Here is a 24,348-nt window from a genome sequence, read left to right on the forward strand (position 1 = left end):
TCTGGTCAAGTCCATGTAATCGTATTCTAAAAGGCAATTTTGTTATTTTATTTTTACGTTTCCTTTTCAATCGGATCTTTTTAAAACGAAACAAACTTTCGTGTGAAGAATAAACCAAGATATTATCCTTAAAAGTATCGGATGAAAACTTTATCAAATCGGGGCGGGATTAGGGTTTTGATAAGAGAGCAGTTATTGCAAAACCTCTTATCTTTTTCATATCGGACATAACAGCCGAAGTCACGTGACGAAACCAAATCAATATTACCTTAATCAGGGTTCAATATGATTTATATTCTTATATAGAGTATGAAGCTACTTTTTCCAGGTGAAAACTGCCAAAATGTGGACATCAACCCATAAACGTATTTGATTTGTAAAAAATAAACAAAACTTTAAACGAGGAAGGTTTAAATTTAAGGATCGTTACCTGCATTGTTCATTATTTACGAATCTGGATAGTTTTCGTTATCAGCAGCATAGAGATAGTTTGTATTGACAGTACTTTATGTGGAAATGTAATTTTATGTGAAAAGGGCGAAAGTAAAGGCGAAACGGGATATTTTCATTAATGTTGGATATTGCAATAGACACCATGCCTACACCTGCAAAGCGCATGTGTGGAGATGCTAATTCTGAGACGGAAGTTGCTGTAGATGGGACTAATGATCACGGATCCTTGTCGCACCACAATAATAATAACAATGATGAGAAAACCAGAAAAATAATAAGAAGCAGTTTAAAATCTGGTAAGACGAAATACATGTTAAACTTTTCAATATAAGAAGCGTTTATTTCCTATGGTAAATATTTTTACCATTTTAATTTCAATATTAGATTTTTGCACAGTAATTGGTTTTTTTTGTGGGTTAGTCTTTATTCCGATTTAAAATAGATTGTTAAATGTCGTATATTGTTTACAATCTTCCTACATCGATGATAGTACTATTATTTCCTCGTGTGTTTGATCTTACACCGTGAGTACGTTCCTGAAGATCCAAAATATTGGAGAAAGTGACCGACGTACAGAATTCGAACAATACCGCGGTAACTAAACCCCACCTTGTTCACGGAGGTAGCCAGACTTTATTCCGGAGTACTTGAAGTATTCAATGTAAACTTCATCTCATGATTTTTACCTTTAGGTTTATTTATCTTTACGTCTTTTCACACTTCGGACATTATTTTTGAGCATATTTATTGCTTGAATTTATAGCTTTGTAGATATTGAAATATTATATTATTGGATTTTGAAGAAGCTATTCCCTTTTTTGAATAACTTGCTGATAAATTGTAAAGTGGAGTTGTATGCAATAAATCTTAGATTAAGAGGGGTAATAATAGTTGTATAAACATTTTACTTTTTCTTTTATTGCATGAGAAAAATATGACCATGCCAAAATTACATAATTTCAATATTTTTTCGGTGTGTTTAAACATTTTAATAATCTAATGCCCACGGTTGTTTATTGCCTTGAGTCGAGACTCTTGCATTGTATTGTGATAGAAAAATATTTTGCATGCATCTTCCCGCGACGTTTATGATCAGTTAAATGAAAAAAAACATCTGCGCTTCAAAAACCGATAGCTGGTCAACAATAACAAAATAAATTTAAAAATGAATAGGGTTAATTTAAATAGTATGATTTCGCGTGGAAACGAATACATCCACAAACAAGCACTAAAACACCTCCTTTCTTATACTATAATTTAAAAGTATATTTATGAAAGATTTTCCTGGAAAGATCCATTTGTTTCATATTGCATCCTCGATCAAACTTTCTCACGATACTTTTAAAACCGATCAAAATTAAGAAGTTTTTTCCGTCAATATCTTAGGTTCGTGCTGTAAATTTGGCCCTTAAATCTTGACCTAAAATCACATTTTATCAAATAAATCGATAAGACAATATTAAGAAATCTAAATACACACAAAAATACAAACATTCAATTCTTTAAACAAACATTTGCAAACGCTGTCATATTTATAAAAAAAAATCGTGTCGTATTTTGCACTGACTAATTTGATTGTCAAAAAGAAGCGAAAAATTAAACTGAAATCGGCGGGTAGTGCACGAATTGTGTCATATTTGTACTATCTAAGTACTTCAAATATAATCTGTTAACACAAAAGATTTGACAATGCAAGGCCCTCTTCTTCTTGAGATATATTGGGAATGTTTGTCTTGTAATATGTGTACCATGGTGCAAATTTATTTGTTATAACGGTTGGATGATTTTAATTTATTCATATGAAAATTTCAAGCATGTGTACTTGGGTCATAGTATGTTTTTTTTTCGTCTTATGAAGAAATCGAGCACGAAATAATATTATATGAATATTAAACAATCATATTTTAAATTAATAACAAAATATAAATGACCTTTATCAAATGTGTTTCTTCAGCCGTCCAAATTAAATTGCTTTAATGTACAAAATATTTATAAAATGTTTATAAAATGATAAAATCTCTCCGAAAGAAAACAAGACCTCGAAAATGTAGCTAGTCACTAAATGCGTTTACAGTTCTGCACAGGTGCAGTGAATTTCCGTCGTGTTCAAGGGATGAAAGAAAGTTGCCTAAATTCGTGCAAAAGTTAAAAGCAAAGGTGTGGGAAAATACACTAAAAAACTACAACATTTGTCTTCCTGCACTCCAACGAGTGGCTTATTTGTGTAAACTTATAAAATTATGAAAATATTATTTTGACATTTTGTGCAAACTTATGGAAAGTTATTGTTTGTTTAAAATTTTACCGTGTTCATTGTTCAATATTAGTTGATTTTAGATTTGCTAAATTATGAAAACTACATGCAACAATACACGTAAACACAGGAAATGGTTAACGTCATTTAAAAAAAATATAAAATCATATGGGAAAATTGTGAGCAACAGTATATGATGTTTTAACATTTTAAAATTTGAAACCAAGGTTTCAAGATTTCTATTGATTCGATTTTTCTATTGAAGGAATAAGAAATTACATCAAGTTCAAATTTATTCTGCCCTTTTGCTTTGGTGAAGTCATTTTTAACATGTAAGATTAATCACTACAGAGATGATACACTGTTAAACATATCTATTATAAGGACTAATTAAAAAATAAAGCAATTCTGATTAAAATATATTGATGCTTTTACTACAATTATAATTGATATTAATCTTCACACATACTATGAGATAAGATAATATCATTATGACTTTTTTTTTATAACAAAGCGAACATGAAAAGGTAAGACTTTATTACATTAAAAACATAAAAAGGAAGTTATATTTCAATCATAAATGCAAAAAATGTCTCCGATAAACTTCATATTACTTTGTGACAGATCCAGAGAGTTGCAAAAGGGGAGGGGCCTAACCCGGGACCTTATTTTTTTATAAACTCATTTGTGGTTACGATATTGATATAAAAACATATTTACACTGTATACATAACAAAAGAGCTAGCCAGGAGGCTTAACATATTTTTAATTCTGACAATTTTTCGTAGTTATAACAGTTTAACTCCTGTCATTTGGGGGCCCGGGCCACAAGACCCTTAAAATTCACATAGGTCAGTACGCACAATTGATAAATAAGTTAAGAAAAAAACAATAAAAAAATAAAACGCATCATTACGTCCACTATTCGGTGCTGTAGAAGGCGACACAGAAGAAACAAAACATTATATCTCCAGTCATGTATTAAATTCCATCTGCATATAAAAAAATATTTTCTTAATTTGTATTAGAGACTAGCAAGACAAAATTCGAGTTTTTCTTAAAAAAAAAAGAAAATGATACGAGAACGTAAAATACATGAATTATGAGTTTTTTTTTGTAGTATTCATTACGTAAATCACACATTTTTCTCTTATCATAGCTTTATTGGGGCCATATAACAATAATTGTCTGATACTCAGAAGTATAGAACACATGCCCTACAACCTTTTTTGGTTTTAAAGGAACCGTTCTGCATAATGTGAACGTGCATAATTTCTTCTTCCGTGTAGTAGTTGACGCGTGATGACAATATTAAAACTACATTTGAACAATTCTAGCTGGTCAGAAAGTATATAAAATAAATACATATGAAGATGCTTATGAAAGGATGAGTAAATCACATCTTCCATAAACGTCACTTCAGAGTGAAGTTCCATATAAAGAAAGACATGTTAGAATATAAATGAAGTATTTCACGGATTTTAAACTTGATACCGAGGCAGTAATGCTTATATGAGGATCTTATTGAATTGAGGATTTCAAAGAATAAAACTTAAGAAAATTTTACAAAATTGAAACTGACCAATCTGAACTTAACCTCTTTTAAATAACGGGGTTTTCTTTAGGATTATTACATAAGCATGTTTATATAAGCAGACATTGTAATAGTCGTTTTCATCTGTCACTTGCCACGGCCGCCATCTTTAATCTCAAATTTTAAGGTATATATTTCGTGTCTTTCAGGATTAAGGACCGTTTTTTTACCAAACAAAAGCTTATATGGGATTATTTGATAAAGAAATAGGTCGCGTGTGATGTCTTAATGATTACAATACATTTGAAATTCCCATCGTCTCGTGCTATTTGTTGAAATTGCCATCGTCTCGTGCTATTTCTTGCTCTCAGTCCTGTCAATTCTGAATTTTGAGTGTTTCACATTATGTTAATAGAATTTTTAAGTTGATTAATAAATTCCTTCATTCACTATCCTTATTTTCTTTAAAATTGAGAAAATTACTGAACGATTGCACACGATCCACAAACAACATGTATCCAAACTGTAGTAAGAATTACGGTAACTGTTTAAACATTTGAATCTGGCAATTCCAACCTGTTTTACCAACCCGCTTACCCTACCGGTGCACCTGATCCATGCTCCCAGTTTTTAGTGGAGTCCGAGTTGCGAATTTGCTTTTGTTACTTGTATGTATCATTTTAGTTACTTTATGTTCTTTGTTGTGCATGTCTGTTTTCCATGTCTGGTCTTTGTCCCTGGATTACATTTCTTTGATTACCGCTAGAACCTTGGTTCCCTTGATTACTCTTTAATTGCAAGATTCAAATTTTAAATAAAACACGAAAAAAGGAAGAATTCCTCGTACTAAATGACCTTGTCATGTATTGATGATGTGCTTAATTTGAATATGGCATATCAGTTTTCAATTAGAGTCCAAATCATTAAAAATGAAGTACTGAAATATTTACTTTTATTATGACTTTCGAAAATCAGCAATACAATATAATGCATTTTGAAATATTACGTGAAAAGTGGATACAGACATGTTATCTAATATTTCACATTCTGTATATTTACCCAGCCATCGAATAAAATCATCAATTAAGTAGAAAGTACTCCAAGTGAAATAATTACCGAACCCCCCTGTGTGGTGGAATGACTTGCATATGTACATCAGTGTACACATTCTCGAGTAAGAGTACCTGTTCAGAGAAATATGATCAGGTGCTTTATTGTTTTCTTAAAAGAAAATTGAAAGTGACCGGATTTCAGCGTTGAATGTATTTATCCTTGAAATACTTTTGAAAAGTTCTGTTAACTAAAAGTCCGCGTAGTTTGGCAGAGTTTAGTATTCAATATCTAGCTTGCTCGTTGGCTTATTTGTTGGAATGGGTCCTTTTTCTCTTGTGTGATTAATTGCGTTTTGTTCCGACCTCCATACACAGTGTTTGTTTTTTTTTGTACCGTTATTTCAAAAATTGTCGGTTTCATTTAGAATTTACGGTATATTACAGTGATCGTACGTTTGATTCCATAACTACTGGTAGTATTTGGCGTTTACATTATTAAGTCTACTTCGGAGAGTTCTACCTCTGATTTTTCTATCTTTTCTCTTATACCCCAGCAATACTACATTAAGACCCAGTTTACACCTAAGCAGCTGATCTAGAGTATAGGCAGCTTATGCTTCTAGGTTTTTTATCAGCCCTATTATATCCCTCCGCATTGGCTTCAAAAGATCGTCGAGAGATTACTTAAACTCGCATCATCCACTTAAACAAAATATTTATGCAAGTAGAAGACCACTTTAAATCAACACCCTCATCATTTACAGAGATGAAAGTTTACCACATTTAATTCTAGAAAATCACCACTATCAATTTGAATTTAACCACATTAAACAATTCATAAGCTGTTTGTTATAATTTTCAATGGCGATGTTTAATCTCTGTGAAGATAATAATCGTTTTTATCTTGGCGGGAATGTGTAAACTGCAGTCTCCTCGGTCGTCTGCTGACTGACACTACGTCAACGAAGCCTCTTTGGATGTTCAAACCTACAGTAAATACAATGTCACCAAATATCAAATGTCATGATAGATGTATTCGAAGCTTTATGAGACTAGTTATATCCAAGTTATTTCGAAATTTCTGTATCAGAAATAACATACAGTGCTTGTTCTTGTGGAAACGTCAGTTTAAATAAACATTTTTTAGCATTTTAAGTTAAGCATTATTTTGAATAAAGCGTGTCACATTTTTGTATTTTTCTTTAAATAATCGGCCAATTTTGATAAAATTTTACCTTTTAATTTACCACTATCTAAATCATGCTGACAAAGTGTAACCACGACTACGATTTTGACAATAGTTAACTTTGCTCGGTTTTGTTTTTGTCCGCTTTATCCCTTTTCCTGCGGTGAGTAGACATCAACTATTCGATTTCCTTCTTTCTACACAATTGCATACTCGTAAGTAGGTCAATTAGAACTTATTAGACAGGTCAGGATGAAATTTTTACAGTCGTTTTTCTAGAGCCCGAAACAGATGAAAACAGTCCTGGTTTTACCGACGAAGATAGTGTTCTCGATGACGACGATAAAAGTGATGTAATTCATAATGGGGATCAGTCCGGCAACCCACAACCTCAGAAAAAAACAGTTGCTCAAATCATGCGTGACAAAAAGAAGCAGACGGCACTTACTCTACAGTGGTGAGTTTTTTGTTTATTTTTCTTTCAAGTCATATTTCTTGGGATCTCTGAATTTCTCTTTGGCAGGAATTTATTATATGTCCTTTGAAACGTTAAACATTTCAGGCTATATGTGCTGCTTTCCCTACTGTGATGTCAAATTTATTGTAATATGGATAAAAAATTGTGAAAATTTGCAAAAGTTTCTGCAGATTTCGGGATAGAATTATACTTGCATATAAAAATCATGGTGCAGGAATTATTATCTAAATTCCAAGCTCTATAGGGCATTCTTTCTGAAGGCATCGTATTTCAAAAGAATTTAACTTAAGTATGTGTAAAAACGCAAATACATGTATGTTATATTTCATGACGCAAATCATATAAAAACCGTCATTAAAGGTAACCATTTTGTCTATCGGAGTTCCTGTTCCCATTTCTGGTGTCACAGGAAATGCATTTCGTTCCTGTAAAAACCCGGCGTCTAGAAGTCGATTGATATTGATTGTTTTACGCAGATATTTTGTCATTCCGCTTGCCTTGTCTCATATCCTTAGACTGAAATTTTGTTATTATTCTATTTTTTTTGGCGTTTTTACACTTCAATATTAGTATATAATTGGTCATTCCACATGAGCTGTCTCAATACCTTGTTTAGGAGGTGTTTTCTTTTCTTTAAGGTTTTGGTCATTAACGCGATATAAATTTGTTTAAATTCCTAGAGCAGAAAAATTAAGTCAAACACATTGTAGTTACCGTTAGGCGAGGTATATGTTTTTGCCAGTGAATGAAACCCCGAACTTTTTTGCAGGATCATCTGAAAAAGTGTACACGAACAAAATATTACCGTAGTTTACGACCAGAAAATATAAAACCTTAAAGATGACACCATAGACTATTTATAGACCTACAGTTTTGTATTAGGCTTGAAGCGTCCTTAAGCGACGTGAGTCATGTATAGGATTGATCTCATCGATTCTTTGAATGGGTGCTGCAAAGTGTATTCCTAATCAAAATTTGAACGATTTTTCGACAAACTTTTACATTTTTCTGTCTGGAAAATTGATGATTGTTTTCCAAACAGTGTCAAATTTGAAATTCTTCACTTACAGAAGGCATTAAATGGGAATAAGAAATGGTCCTTGATAATACCAATTTCGGTTACTTGAACAATTCATAATAAGTGAGATGTTTGTATTTTTGATATTCATTCAAGAACAACTGTTTGACAAAGCTTCCAGAATTTATTCACGAGGGCTTATAAAGTCAATAAGAGAGTTGATAAGATTACGATGTGCGACGTCTCTTGCCAGAATAATTAACTCTCTACCCGTACACGAACTGTATTCTGGAATAATTATGCGATATTTCTCCGTTTGACGATCAGGCAAATTGTACAATATGCAGATTTTTTAAAAGACATTCCCTTGTTTTATGCGCTCCATTCCTGATGCTGTTTATACATTGGTTTTCATAAACTTTCTACTTGCAAATCCATAGTTTTCATGGTTCTTTGTGTGGACTGTACTTGAATATACAAAACTTCTGTGACATTTTACAAATGGCCATGCAATCTTGACCTTTCCATTTACTGTTGAAATCATACTAGAGAAAAACACCAATATGCTTTTATGAAATATAAACAATAACCCATCTACTTTTACATCTGATGGCTTTTAAAATTATGGGTACAGTGTACACAGGCACTTTAAGAAACAGGTCTTCAAAGGTCGTATTTGAAGGTTCTTCATGCATGTATGGTAAAATGCAGATTTGAATCAACCGATTTTAGAAATGCTTTTTACTCTATACGATTGAAAATAACAGTTTCCGACCTACCGGCTTGCAGTGATAAATTACCCATTATACAATAGGGGAATAGCACATTAGGGGTATAACACTTTTACCAAAGTCTACTTAGAAATCCGTATTATCACCATGTATTGTACAACCAGAAAACAATTGTCTCTCTTATACTTGAAAATAATCTTAGTCATATTGAATTATGTTCTTTTTGTCAACTTGTTGTCTGTACGAAAGAGGAGGTTGGAATATACAATCAAAAAGCTATGTGCCTTCTATGTCTACAACTGAACCATAGTCACCGACATGGACAAAAACCGGTGGTACATAAGCAAAAGACACTTCACTTGCCTTTGAAGGGCCGAAGATATCCTCTTCATTTGTTATACATATTATTTGCTTTTTGTTATCTGTCGAAATGTGTATGCAATGTACATATAAATCAACTATTACGCATTTTTGAGTGGCTGTCAAATGAGTCGCCATCTTGAAAACTGCACAGCGGGCCACATACGCGTTTTATGAAATTGCATTTATCATGGTTCTTAGTTCAATAGGTGACTTTACAAGTTGATATCGAGTGCTTATTGAAATTTTACAATCATAATATCTTCTTGTAGTCTCAGTGTGTTGAAATTCGTGCCTGTACCCGCTACAAACCACCTGGCGATAAGATAAAAAATACAAAATTATATATATGTATTTTTTTTTCCGACAAATATCATCAAAAGGGCCATCGAGAGAGAAGATAACGACTATCATGTTAAGATTGGGGATTACATTAACTTGATACGGAAAACGTTCTAAATTATATCAAAATGGTCTATGTGTGAGAATAATTTGGACTAATTATCCAACAAAGCCACTGACTTTTACTAAAACAAAGGGTTATTTCTACAATAATGATTTGGGATGACAAAGCACGTTGTTAACCACTGACTTCATCACACCATTACTGTATTATCACTTACTTTATCACGCCATTACTGTAGTTAGCCAAGTTTCCAACACACTTGACCATTTAAAACTAGGCTTATGAAGTTATATCTACCTCTATTTAATTCTTTGATTGATATTATTCAAAAATTTTGAAGACTTGACCAAAGTTGAAAATAAAAGTATAGGTAAACTCCAATGACAGTTGAACTTCATGTATCACCCATTTAATCTGCTTTCGATTTCTTGCACGATGATGGGAAGTACAGAAACATGGTACTTTCGGATACATATTGCCGTTAAAGATACACACATTCTAAACAAATTAAAAGAAATTTCCCAGTTTGTCAAAATGTTAAATCCAGTTTTTTTTGGTAAACTTCCCATTTCTCAATATAAACTTAAAAGGAGAGTTTGACTGTCCCAAATGCTAAGCATTTTATCTTTCTTGTTATCGGTGATATCATTTTCCAAATTAATTTGAAGTCTGATTTCGAGCCATGTTTATCTGATTCCCGATAAAAGGCTCTACCGTAAAACTGCCAAAACGGAAGTGACGTAACGCCTTAATGATATCGAACATACAAATAGTTATGCACTGTCAAAATAAGATGATTGAAAACAACTTAACACTGGTTAATGAACGTTAAACTATCATAAAGTTATATATAAACTTGGTGCAAATGTCAGAAGAGTTTTGTTTCCAAACAATACTTATTTTCTATTAATTCACTGATATCTATTTCGAGTGCTATAACATATGCAAATATGTGATATTCCTTCAAAATTATTTGGTATAAGGATTGGTGTTTTATAAAATAGATATCCGTCATTTCAGAATCCGATAACCACCAGCAACACAAAAATTATTTTTAGCAGTATCAAAATATAAAAAAGAATGTAAAAATCAAAGTTGATTGACGTATGAAAAACGTATTGTTGATATATTTAAATTGAACGAGTTCATTGCTCTAACAGTGGGCCTGGAATTCTACAATTTTCTCATGTATCTGTATAGAATACATCAGGAATTTGACGGAATTTACGAAATTATTTCTACAAACAATAACAAACTTATAAACCGTTGATGTAGCAGATAACACAAAGGCGACATCAGTTGACCAAAACAATGTCAACACTCAAACCAGCAGTAACCTCTTCTTCTTATTGTTTACTGGCTCTTTAATGTTTATAAATAGGACGCTTGAAATTCCTTAGAAATCAACCCGAAACAGTTGTAATGGGTGTTCTGGATAAAACGTGCATCTTATTACTTTTTTTAGGGTGGGCGAGTTGGGGCACATTTTTCAACAGAAATACCATGTTGTAGCTTTACCACAGATGCCATGGGTGTCATTTGAAAAGAAAATAGGTGCATATACAGATATACATATTTTTTTTAAGTTTGGGAAAGTGTTGTCTGTATTTTGTCATCAGAGGGAAGTGGTCTTTTTCGAAGATCTAGTTTGGTCTAGTCCTTGGATTATCATAGTAAATATGTATCAATGAACACACATGATGTTCCCTAAATGACTTCAACCAAATAGACGTTTGGCTGTTTGAAATCGTTAAAAAAAACCAGTCCCATTGAATCATAATCCTGGACATAACCTTTATTCTACTTCAGTGAAAATAATATATGTCTTGTTTTGATACTCTTTCCCTTTACCAAGTGTGCTTTAGTTATTTATTTATAGTATGTTTCGAACATAAACAAAATATACTGTTCATAGGGGTTGCGCAATGCTTATATGGCAGCTTCTTGCTATCATCATTGTGAATTCGCCCTCGCGGTTTCTTAAATATTTATATACGTAGCATTACTATTGTTTAGTTGATGGCAGTGGCGAAGGTAGAAAAATGAAAAAAATAAAAAAAAATAGCCTTTTACACATTTTTTCTGGACCGCATTTTCAAAATCTCTTGCTACACTATTATCAAGGTTATATTTTATCATTATTTAATAAAATAATTATAAATTTGATTACTTAAAAAGGTCAATTTTAAGCATTTTACCGATTTATGTGTCTCTTACGGTTTTTCTGGAAAAGCAATGGGGTGCAGTAAATGGTAACACTATCTCTGCCCATACTATCATTGCTGTGTAGATTCCTCTTTCATTTATTAGACAGAAAATGACTCAACTAATTTTGTATTTCTTTTATTTATTTGATACGTATGTGTAAAACAAACACAAGACCCATTCCTCAAAACCTATTCCTATATTATCATGTATCTATTTTATTGTAAATGTCAATATATGATATGGATAGTATTTGCTTTCTGAAGGATATGTATAGATAGAAGTACCTATTGAACTTAAGTACTGTTTGTACTATTTTGGATTAATTAAGGCGAAAATCTAAATACATCAGAATGTTTGATAGGGGTAGAATATAGTACAAAAGTACCAAATGAAAATCTGAATTGTAAAATATTGTACCTTACTTAGAATCTTTTAGAAAACACATTTTTTTTTCATATTTTCATAGTAAATGCTGTAGCTTTGAGTGGAAATGCAACGTATAGAACATTGTTGTGCTATTCTGACGAAATTACGTTTTTGCATGAACTCTTTCATATATTCACTAACATTACTGTGAGTATAGTTGAAAAGGGGAACATGTATAATAACCCGGACACTGCAATTTAATGCAATTGATTCTGTTTTCTCAATGTTTCCCGAACTCTTTTGATTTTAGCTCTGAACCACTATCAGATAACGGAAAAGTCTGTTGTATTTGCGTTCTTTATCAACCAAATAAATCTGTCACTTTTGTTTACTGGGAATCTGTCACCAATATGGCGGCACCCAGTTTTATCAAATTAATTAGATTAGCTTATTTACTGATTTTTACTCAATTTATATCATAAATATCTTTGGATATTGATGGAAATCAATTTGTCCGATTTACATACCGAAATGTCAGTCATATTTTTATAACAGAAGAAAAACAGAGATTGTGAGCAACAACAACCACAAAGGACGTATTTAAAAAATAAACTGCATTTGAGAAAGTTAAATATTACTCTGTTAGCTTAAAGTCTCTGATGAGACAAGCATTGAGGTGGAACACAGTAGTATAAACAACGTTTTTCACCTCTTCTTGACAATTAACACTTTTCATCTAATGAGTGCAGTACTTTTAAGCAAGATCTTACACAGAGGATGCGGGATTTATTTATTTCTGTTCGTTATACAAAATTCAACTATAAACTATATAGAGTGAATAATCAAAGAAATGACTTGCATAAAATTACATATATATATATATAAGTTTTGTCGACCATTTTCTGTGTAAAAGACAGTTGAAATTGGTACCGAATTATCGACTAAATAACACTTGATCATTTTGTTTGCCGAGCGACTTTCGGTCCTCTACTAAAATTTAATCTTTGACATTAAAAAAGTAAAATAGGTACAATATCATAACAGCAATCGTAAGACATTAATCTGTTTTCATCGCAAGGTTTTGTTTGCCAAATGCCCCTATTCCTAAGGAGCTTACTTATAAAGACATAAGCGTACAAGCATCGCTTCATCCCCAAGTCCGACGTGTTCCGAAAATCAAAGTCACGCCTCATACGAGATCTTAGTGTAAACAAACTGTCATTCAAATTTAAGTGGAGGGATTCCAATTGTATTCTTGTCTTTGAAAACGGCTCTAAAGTTACCTTAAGCTTTTACAGTATAATTCGCCTGGATTTGTTTCATTAAAACATGTCAAGCGTCTTTTATACAAAGATGTATTGGTGTTTGCCTAACCACAAAAGATAACCAAAATTAAAGCAAGGCCCTTTAGAACTTCCTTAGATAAATCAAACACAGGCACCCTTTGTACGTTTCATTTATATTTTAAGTGAACTTTTTAAATGAAAATTATAACTTCACGATTGACCAAAATTTTTCAAATTAATCATAGTAGGATAATTATTGTCGATGTCCGTGGCGATCCCAATTTCTTAATTACTTTGGCTAAAAAATTCTATCGAAACTAAAAGGCTAAAGTTTACGTCACCTGAAGTCAGATTTAACTTGAATCGTCAATTTTCAGTGATCTGGGGTGGCTTTCTCGAAGCTTTCTTAGGGATAAGACGTGTCCTAAGACTATCTTAGGATTCGTCTCTGTCGTAAGTCGTGTTCTCGAAGCCATCATAAGTTAAGACGAGTTGCAATTTTCATCCTAACTTTAGGACGACTAAATAGGTGTCTTAGGATCATCTTATCGAAAAAATTACATTGTCATAAGATGATCCTAACTCCATCCTAAAGTTGGTCTTAGGACGTGACTTATGACATACCTTAGGATAGCTTCGAGAACCCCACCTATGGATTTTTTTTCCAAAATAGTTTTGTTTCACATTTTGGTGAACAAAAAAAAATCAAATGATTGCTTCCTAATTATATGCATGTGTGTGAATTAAAAAAAGCGGATAAGTTATTGGTTTTCGATTGTTACATGTATGTACTAGAAACAGTAGCATATTTTAATAAAGTGTCACTGAATCGTTAAACATTCAGGTCAAAGTTTAAAATCATGCACATTCCTTAAAAATATGTTTGAACCGACACGTGTCGGTCATTCTGTAGTATTTTTTTTCTCGATAAGGTGATCTTAGGACACTTATTTGGTCGTCCTAAAGTTAGGATGAAAATTGCGACTCGTCTTAACTTATGATGGCTTCGAGAACACCACTTAGGACAGAGACGAATCCTAAGATAGTCTTAGGACACGTCTTATCCATAAAATAACTTCGAGGACCCCACCCCTAGTCAGTTTGTACATGTTTATCATGTACATTTAGCATCAAATTAAATGGAAACCTATACTGCTACATTCAAAGTAATTTAAAAATGTAAGTTTTTTTGGAACTTGTATGTACGGAACTTCAAGTTCTTCATATCATATATAGCCCATTCCAGTCCCATCTAATACGTTTGGTTGCTTGTTTGCTACCATACAAATGAGAGCATGTTATTTTTTTCAAGTCACGCAACACATTGATAGTATCATTTAGTGTATTACTTTTTGCTCAGTGGCGGATCCGGACAGTTTGAAAAGGAGGGTTGCCAGCCGGGGTTCCCCAGAAAAAGGATGGTGCTATAACATTATTTATCATTTTTTTGTTGATTTCACACGTGAAAATGGGGAATTTTCCAGTCCACCGGAGATAGCCGTCAAATGTACTTTATATTTACTATGACCTCATTTTAAACCAATGTGCAACAAAAGGAATATATCCTGCCTTCGCACATCCTAGTAGAATGTAGAGGTGGCCTGGAAAACAATTTAAAAATAAGATAAAATATAATTCATTTATCATTTTGAAGATTTGAGTAATCTGAAAACCAAATCACACAGGGGTGTTAAGACTCTCAGAGTATGGGATTTGACAGATCTTAGTATATTGTCACATAAATTTTTCCTTATCTTTTTTCTCGAGCATTTGACTAGATTATACCAAGCCTGTTGCAAATATTTTGTCCCTTTGTAAACTTTTGCACACCATTGTTAATGACATTGCGACATGCACAAATAGAAAAATAAGACTACATGTTGAAATAAATTGATGCGCTTTATTAAGTTAAAATGGGCCACTGACTCGAGTTGGACAATGGATCAATGTCGATGCTAGATTAGAGGAATATAAATCTTCTTTTTTAAATAAAAAAGAAAATGCACTTTTCTTATAGAAATGTAGGAAGACGTCATTGAAAAAAGTTTTATAACATGGTATTATTTCCTATTGTACCACCCAATGCATAAAAAGTTTAATTATGAATCACATCCATAGATCTTGTGGTACTTCGCTTAGTTGCGGTAGAAAATTACATCGCCAACGTTAGCAATTGGGCTACATTTATTTTTTTTTACAATACTAACCTTTATCATCGTCATTTATCATACAGTTTCACTGTTGTGATATAAGTAACCAAAATACAGGAACGAAATAATAGTATATTTCGTTAAAAAAATAATAATAAGCCTAGTGGCGTAAACGCCTAACTTATAAAATAAAGAGGCAAAACATATAGAATTTAAGAAAATAAAAAGACCATACTAACAATCTATAAAAACAAGTAAGCAACATAATTATCTACTGGAGTACAGACATGCATTTTAAAAGTAGTCGTAAGCCAGGTTGCATTAAAGGATACGTGTAGCTTTTTCACACAAAAACAGTAAATAAATCATCTTATATATAAAGCAAATGAGCAGAGGGTCAATATTTAGAGATCCGTTCACTGCATTAATGTTTACCGGTCATACCACTGCTTAAAAGCAACCTAGCAAGGGGCAATTGTATCTGAACAAACACAAGTATATAACTCTAAGTGACTAGTAATCCCTCTTCACTTAAAGGCTAATTTAATTGTAATTCACACTTTACTACTTGACGGAGGAAATATTTATTATCAAATACTATCACTGTCTATAAAGTTTAACAAAACATAGTTACGAAAGTTTCGTATTTCTTCGAAACTACGGAATGACCGCTACGGGTTTCTAAGCAGAGCTCCTCTAGGTGTAAAGTGTTTGTCAATTGGAGTAAATTTACATTGTAGTTTATAAGTGTATAAAACTTGTATGGTGTCAAAGATATTATTAAGAAATGATTAAGTTACAAGGCGACCACATATTTTAGAAATATAAAGGATAAAATAAAATAACACTAAATTTCGTTCCACCCGACTAAGATATCAATATAAGAAAGTTTTACATATGCAATGCATGCATATTGATTTCTTTGGCAATATTTTTTCTTGTAGTAAAATTATTATCACAGTTAGTAATATATCGGTTAATTATATATTTTTTTCATTTTTTTTTATATTTGGTTGGGCGCAAAATCATATCTTCAAACATCTGATTTTTTTTTTAATTAATTCACTTTTGCGATGAATAATCAAGGCAACACTTATAACTTAGTAAACTGTACAATATTAAACACCTGAGTACGCTTTGAAATGATTGTCATATGAAAGTTTAATATTTTGCACGAATGTATCCTGCAACTTTACATAATCTTTGAAATATCAATATAATCTATCGAAAATAAGGTTGTTTTGTATAAACTAAGGTGTTGAAAATTCTAGATTGTATTTCACCAATAATTTATAAAATGGAAAACGTCAAATTTTAGTGATTAAAATCTTCTTTGTTTAGACACGATCCCTATAAAGATATATTCTATTTAATATAAGAACATTTCTTTCCATTTTATCAATTTTCACTGGACATAACTGATTACTTAATCGATCAATCTTTGAAAATCAGAACGAACTCTTTTTGATTAAGGAATATTTAATACAAAACCCTTTCCTTTGCTGATAAAGATTTGATGGTTTATAACATGAAGGATTATCAATAAGAGCAAGGTTCGTTTTATACCAAACGACCTACTTTTGTCTGAGAGTCTGTCTGTCTGGCGTTCAAAAATTGTCATTGAAAACCTTTAGATCGCATTGTTGATGTTTCCTCTTAATCATCACGGGAGGATGATGAGTGCATAATTATCACGGGAGGATGGCCAATTCGTACCTGCTTCTATATATTGTTGGGCTGTTTTCGTGACGTTATTCACATTTTTTGTAAACTGTAATATAAAAAAAATCCGTATATTATAAGTCTTCAAGCCAACTTATCTGCCTTTTCCCTTCCTGTCCATCTATCGGTCATCGACCTACCGTCCCCATTCAAGCTATTTCATTTAGAATAGAAAAAAAAAAGAAAATCAATGTGACATAAGACTTCTGTTCTCCGATGTTTCATTAACATCATTACAATAATACACGAGCATGATAAGGATAATAAGAAAATAGAGGCATGGATCCTGAAGGATGACGAAAATGATGACGTAAGAGTCGTTATCTCAGTATTAGCCGTAAATACTGAATTAATTGATCGAACTAATTTTAATAAAACCAAAATGTTGAAATTGTAATTTCTTACAATATATTTTTTACCTATTCTCTCCGCAATACAAATGTGTTGCAATATTTCTATACCATACACTTTACTCATTACTATAAATAAAAATCTAAGACTGAAGTCTTCAAAGTCGCTAATCGTCAAATCTTCCATGTCATTGATTTTGGCGTACTTTCATTGTCAGAAATCAGAGATACTAATAATAATAATTACACTCACTTGACAACAATGTTACTCCGTTTGATTAATTGTCTTCCAGGTTAGAAGAGAACTACTGTATATGTGAAGGAGTCTGTTTGCCAAGGTGTATCCTTTATGCCCATTACCTAGATTTCTGCAGGAAAGAAACATTAGAACCTGCCTGTGCAGCAACATTTGGCAAGGTAAAGCAAATGGGGTTAAAATATTCTATCACCATGACAAAATATATCTATATATCTATCAGTGTGAGTTAGATCAAAGTTGTACCGAGTGCATAATTATCATATTTAGAAGGTATTTGTTGCAATTGGCTACTAATAACCTGTATTTATTTTGTACTATAATTTCTTTCAGACAATTCGTCAAAAATTTCCTCATCTTACCACTCGTCGTCTGGGAACCAGAGGTCATTCGAAGTATGTATTCATTCATGGATATAAACACCATATGCAAATGAAGTTCAAGTGAACAAAACATGGCTGCATAGACATTGGTTCTATCTATCTACGGTCTCTTCAAATAAACATCTTTCAGATATATAAAAAAATATATATATATATATTGCTACTCCATTTATAAATTGTGCTTAAGTAACAATAATTTCTACACATTCACATATTAAGACAGTTTTATGTTGTTTAAACCTATGGAACTATGCGATTTCGTTGTTATCGTAATATATAAATATCTTAACTTGCAATTTTATTTCCCTTTACATGGAAGTCGGATTTTTCGTAAACTGCAAAAAAAAAAAAAAAACACACAAAAAAAAAACACAAAAAAAACAAAAGAAAAAATGATAAAGCGGATAAATTCTATTCAGCTTTAAAACTGACTGAGTGTTTAATAAATTGGTAGTTCATACTTAATTCAGAAATTAATATTTTTTTCATTCAGGTACCATTACTATGGAATTGGAATTCGAGAGACCAGTCAATATTACCATTCTGTTTACACCGGGAAAGGGTTAACTCGGTGAGTATTTTTACCTTCAAAACTAAAGATTCCAGAGTACTTGTAACTTCAATACCTTTAAAACAGAAGATTGAAGTGTCATGAGCAAGGCATAAAAATGATATACGGTCCCGACGTGTTTGCCGGTTACGAACTTCGTTTAAAAGTTGTGAGGTAATTCTAAAATAATAAAAGACATTTGATCCTAAGGCAGTATTTTCACGCGAAAGGTGTTAACCTTTCCGTTACATAACAGGTTTTAAGTGGACTAGTAAGCAAGAAAATTTTATTTATTTATTGCACATAGATGAATAATACGCTCTCCTCGATGGTGTTTGAATCAATAAAGAACTTGTTTAAAGTCACTCATAGGTGTTATTTCAAACACTTGGTTTAATATTATATTTACTGTAGTAAATTTATTTTCAAAAATAAACCATCTTTCCATTGAGTGTGGAAAAGTGGTTTTAAAAATCAAACGAGCCTTTCTCTAAGAATATCAACACAAGGTATGAACAATTGCCCACATTTATATGGTTAGAAACATATTACACCTTTATGCCTGTTTAAAGTATATGAGTATAAGACCTTTTGATGGTAGATTTACTACCATTAAGGGCTATAACCACTGCAGAATTTCATTATAGCAGATTTATAATGATTTAGTATCATTTTCAGAGCACTTTAGAAGTGTCAAAACTTCTTTGACACCTTTTTATTTTTTATAAATTGTAAAATTTATGCATGTTGCAGGTGTGCAATTATGTAAGAAGAAAATTATTGTTTTAAGTACGTTATAATATTTTTATGAATGTTGACCAAATATGTCACTTATATATTTCTCAAAGAGAAAGTTATTTGAACATTAAGTCCTTAAGAATCGGCCCACGGATTAACACGTGATCTCAATCATAGAAAGTAATTCAATATTACTTTTTGTCTTAGATGAAACTTTGACATTGCATTGATACGTCGAGAAAGTTTTTTTTTTCACTCTCCAAAAATGTTCCCAAGGAATGGATAGCACAAGTTAACTTTGTTTATCATAGCATTCAAATACACCCACAACATGAATGACAAATGAGATTTTAGATAGAATACAAATGCAGAAGAGAATCCGTCAGAAGAATTAACGGAAGTATTCAATTTACGATTTTGTAAAAGTTAATTTAATGTCATATGTTTTACTCTAATTATACCGTACGAAGTAGTATTTTATCGTAAGGAAGAAGCCCAGTCAGAACCAAAGTAAATCTATTTTACATTCCTCAGACATTACGAATTATGAAGAATAATGCCACACTGATAACTCATTTCATAAATTAAATATGAACGGACAAGCTGCAAAATTTATGACATAACCAGTTATCATGAAACCTGTTACTTTAATAACGGGACAAAAGAACCGATCCAGCTACATATGGTTTATTTCAATTTATCTTTCCCGTTTAGAAAACTTCAATACCTCGCTGTGATGAAGTATTAAATTATTTGATTTTGCGTATGCTTTGAATGTCAGTCTTATCAAGCCTCGACGCTGGCTATTATTTACACGATGAAACAGCTTATGAATGCCTTAAAACCAAATAATACGACCATGGCCAGGCTTTATCTCTGCTACATAAAGCTTGGAAGGTATTGAAAATTCATTCTAGTATTAATGGACATAAAAAGAAAGGATCTTATCGGACAACCCTGATTAACCGCTGCTTCCAATGTATATTTGTCCACATAAATCTAATTATATTTATTTACCTGATAAAGATGGAATAGTCAGTTTATCCTGTATCATATCTAAGAGTCTAAAGTGGTTATTTGTTGTTTATTTTCACTGTTTCCCACAGGAAAAAATGTTCAACCATATTTAACATGCCATCCAGTAACTTACCAGAGTTCTCCGTCGTCTCTTGTCAATATATATTCTAACTATAAAAAATATTTGGATCCATATTCTGAATTCATAAATATAATGGTTTAAAGTATATATATTGATAGCAGTAAAGTAAATTTTATACCTTAATACTGACTTTTATATTAGAAAAAATGTTGTTGACTTTAAAACAACTCACTTTTGCCACTATAGCTTTTATCATTACTTTTAAATTATGTTAAATGATCATTTTGCAAATGAAAAGCTGATTCTTTGTGTCTCTAATATGCAATTATTCTATAATGATTTATCAACTTATAATTATATTTTAGATTCATACCCGTTTTGGCAATATTGCAGATAATTATTTAAATGTTAGAATCGCAGGCACTGTTCTATTTTTACAATATTTAACAAATTTTTAAGAATTTCTTAATCCTATGAATATAAAAACGAATACCCGAACCACCAAAATACAATCAATGTTACCTTTTGATTATTTCGTTTTTGAAGTTGTGGTTTGAAATTAAAACGCTTTGCAAACGTTTTGTATTCAAACAGCCATTTGTAAATTCTTACTGTTTTATACTTAAAATAATTTTTCAGGTTTTCGGGATGCAAACTAAAAAATGAGGTAAGTTTACCTGTACATTATTATATTAGTCAGTTTATGGTGGTATAATAAGTTCATTCAGCGACATTTCTGAAATTTTTCTTTAAGATAAATAAGGTAAATACTACAAAAATTAATTGTTCAGATATTTTGGTCTACATTGAAAGCATTTTTGTTGTTACAGTATGCAACTGGAAAAACAGTCACATGAAGTTACCAACCAAATTTAAAAGGAAACATTTAGCAAATTCCAATTTTACAACTTTAACAGGGCTAGGCTGGTGATTTGGAATTAAGTAAATGTAGAAAATTAAATCATCGTTAAACACAGTGAATTTCCAACATCCTCTTTGGTCCAATTTCCGCATTACAAAAGAGCAAATGATCACGAATGCAGTTTTTAACATAACAAATTCATTTTATCATTGTTTACATTGAACAAATTTATTTCTTCATCTTTATTTACAGTGTTTAAATGGGATAATAATTTATCTCTATGTTTTACCATTAATCTTAGTATCACTTTCCTAATCCTTTATATTTACATCGCTGTCGCCGTCAACCAAGGAATGCTTTTGACACCGCTCTTTTTCTAAATGCTCCTTAATGATGTTGGTGATTATGATAGACTAGGGTCAGACTCACTGATGGTTTTGATTCTTGTGTAAAATGTTTCCCTACAATGTCTGAAGATATAAAACTAAGCCCCTTGTTATAGGTACACTATGTCATTATTTGTAATTTATTAGCATTAATTTGATTAAACAGACCTTTTGCAGCGGAAATAAACAAATTCGTGTTTTTGTCAAATGCTGAAACATTTCATTAACACGATGGGTAATTTTCTGAAGAATGCTGATAATACTTTTCCGAACATAAACATAATGCTCTTGCTTTTGTAAATTTTACGTTATTTTATGGTCGTGACATATATTTTCAAACAGACCAATTAAAAGGAATTTGGAGAAAGCTCATTTTTTTATGCCTGTAATCTACCACGATGAAAATAAGTACAAATACATATAAATCGAAGAATTTGTATTTTGTTGCAATATATAAAACACAAAAGTATGATATTAATTATTAAGTAGAAAACATGATCTTTTTAATTCAAATGAACCAGGATTGCTAAATCTTTATATATTATCACTCATATCTACTAATGCCTTAAACCACCATCAGAGTATCGAACAAAACAATATAAAAATAATAATTTTGAAACTTTTCATGTTATGTTTTCGGTTAAAAAGTATTTGTAATTATTTCACGTGTGCGTTTTGTATTATTTTAGGGAGGATTTACACGAAAGTATTCACTCAGTTCAAAGACAGGGACGTTATTACCCGAGTTTCCAAACGCCCAGTATTTGATACTCCCACTATCCATTCCAAGGGACAAGGTAAATACTTGTGTACAGTGCCGATTTAAAATTACAGGGGAATGCAGCTGTGTGACAAAAACACATTACTATTAATAGAATTGATATATATATATATCATATTTTAACCTTTTGCCTAAAACCATATCTATAAAGAAAACTTCAATTGTAGGAAAATTCAAAATATCAGTATCTTAATTGCGTCAAACTTTGTAAGTGGTCTCTTTCACACATTCTTTCTAAAGTCCCTGGACATTTTGATAAACCACCTCTTTTTAACTTCATTTCTGATTAATCTCTAATTAATTTTCACGGCATGAATTTCTATTTTAGGCCTGTCAGTGGCTTATGAAGACTAAATGATATTTATTAGTTGAATAAAGTAGTCTTCTATCAAATCTAATATATTTTATTGCATTTTCACCAATGTTTATTGATTTTGTGATAAACTTTGTACTGGGAGCTTGTTTATTAATTGCTTCAAAATCCAGTCTTATTCTTCTTATGAAATGTTTCCAACAATATTAACCCTATGTAAACATTCCAATGTTTACATAGTCATCTTAGTCTTAGAAATTATAAAAGGAAAAATGTATCAACGGTGAATTTATCACTCCGGTAATTTTCGTAGTCTCGGCATATGTCAATCCCAGTGAATTAGCCCAGCACGGAAAACTAACCATTAACTTAAAATCTGAACCTTAAAGTAAACGAACAGTAAACATTTATGGGTATATATGTACGGCTTTTGTCATTAAGGTAGCATACCCATGACAGAAGTTTTTATAATGTATAGTTATAGTAAATTACCACGGTCAAACATCTATGATCTGGTACCCAATCAAATACCAAGAGGTGAGTGTTGTAGTAAAGCCACTAAAGGCAGGTGCATGATTTAAACTCAACAATATATCCCTTCCTTGGCTTACCAGTAGGTGCCAAGACGAACAGAACCGTATTAAATATAAGAGACACATTATGCTTCTTTCTTTCACTAATCTCAGAGATTATCCTAGCGACTTGAATCAATTTCAATAAAATGACTCATAGCTCAGTTATTGTCGTGGCACGAAAAGTAATATTCATCTGGTACAATCGAATATAGTAAAATGAAATAGTTTTTGAAATGAAATTCATCGTTTCCGTGTCAAACTGCCATGTTATAATAAATTGTTTTGAAATGCAGTTTTGTTTGAATATAGACATTCAAAAATGCGTTTAGATTTATTCAATGAAAAATACTTATTTTTTAAAATTTGGTTTATTACATATATTTTTTTTTTTTTCAGAATTTATTTAAGATTATCCTTGTCAGATTGTTTGCTTTCTGACTTTAATTTGTAGATGTTGAAGTTGCTCATTTATCAACTTTCTGTGTGTTTCTTTCCGTTCAAAAAGTTTATAAGTTTTCACTCAGTATTCATGTCCTTTAACGACAAATTTAATATAATACATTCATGAATTGATGACTTGATTATAATGTAGCATTCATTATTACCTTTTACGTCGATTTTCATTGGATAACGTCGTATATTTCAGGGTAATAATTGACTGAATGACGGTCTAAGTTTTACGCATGTGCTAACGTCAATTCGAAATGTTTAATTGAATTGATTAACATGAAATTATGGGGTTTAATTAAATGGATGGTGGATGAGGGTATGTGGTCTAATTTCCAACTAATAGGAATGCATTGAAAATTGAAACAAATAAGTCAACACGACTAAACAAATTAGAAATTACC

The 24,348-nt window shown here is 31.6% G+C and overlaps 1 protein-coding gene across 4 annotated transcripts in view; it reads left to right on the top strand.

The window, feature by feature from the left end:
- The first annotated feature begins 233 nt into the window (after positions 1 to 233).
- Positions 234 to 24,348, top strand: part of LOC148609559 (DNA-binding protein RFX6-like) — a 40,670-nt gene continuing 16,555 nt past the window's right edge. For 2 of the 4 annotated variants that reach the window (XM_088540733.1, XM_088540735.1), the window contains exons 1-7: positions 234 to 749; positions 6,747 to 6,936; positions 17,848 to 17,971; positions 18,144 to 18,205; positions 18,687 to 18,764; positions 21,220 to 21,247; positions 22,518 to 22,625. In XM_088540733.1, the coding sequence (XP_088396859.1) occupies positions 572 to 749; positions 6,747 to 6,936; positions 17,848 to 17,971; positions 18,144 to 18,205; positions 18,687 to 18,764; positions 21,220 to 21,247; positions 22,518 to 22,625 (768 nt within the window). In that variant the 5' untranslated portion in view covers positions 234 to 571. The remainder of the gene's footprint in view (positions 750 to 6,746; positions 6,937 to 17,847; positions 17,972 to 18,143; positions 18,206 to 18,686; positions 18,765 to 21,219; positions 21,248 to 22,517; positions 22,626 to 24,348) is intronic. The other 2 variants (XM_088540734.1, XM_088540736.1) reach the window with 1 other exon arrangement.

The sequence above is a fragment of the Perna viridis genome, chromosome 8 (genome assembly GCF_037379345.1).
Source record: "Perna viridis isolate PV_CMFRI_1.1 ecotype Kerala chromosome 8, ASM3737934v1, whole genome shotgun sequence".
NCBI classification, from domain to species: domain Eukaryota; kingdom Metazoa; phylum Mollusca; class Bivalvia; order Mytilida; family Mytilidae; genus Perna; species Perna viridis.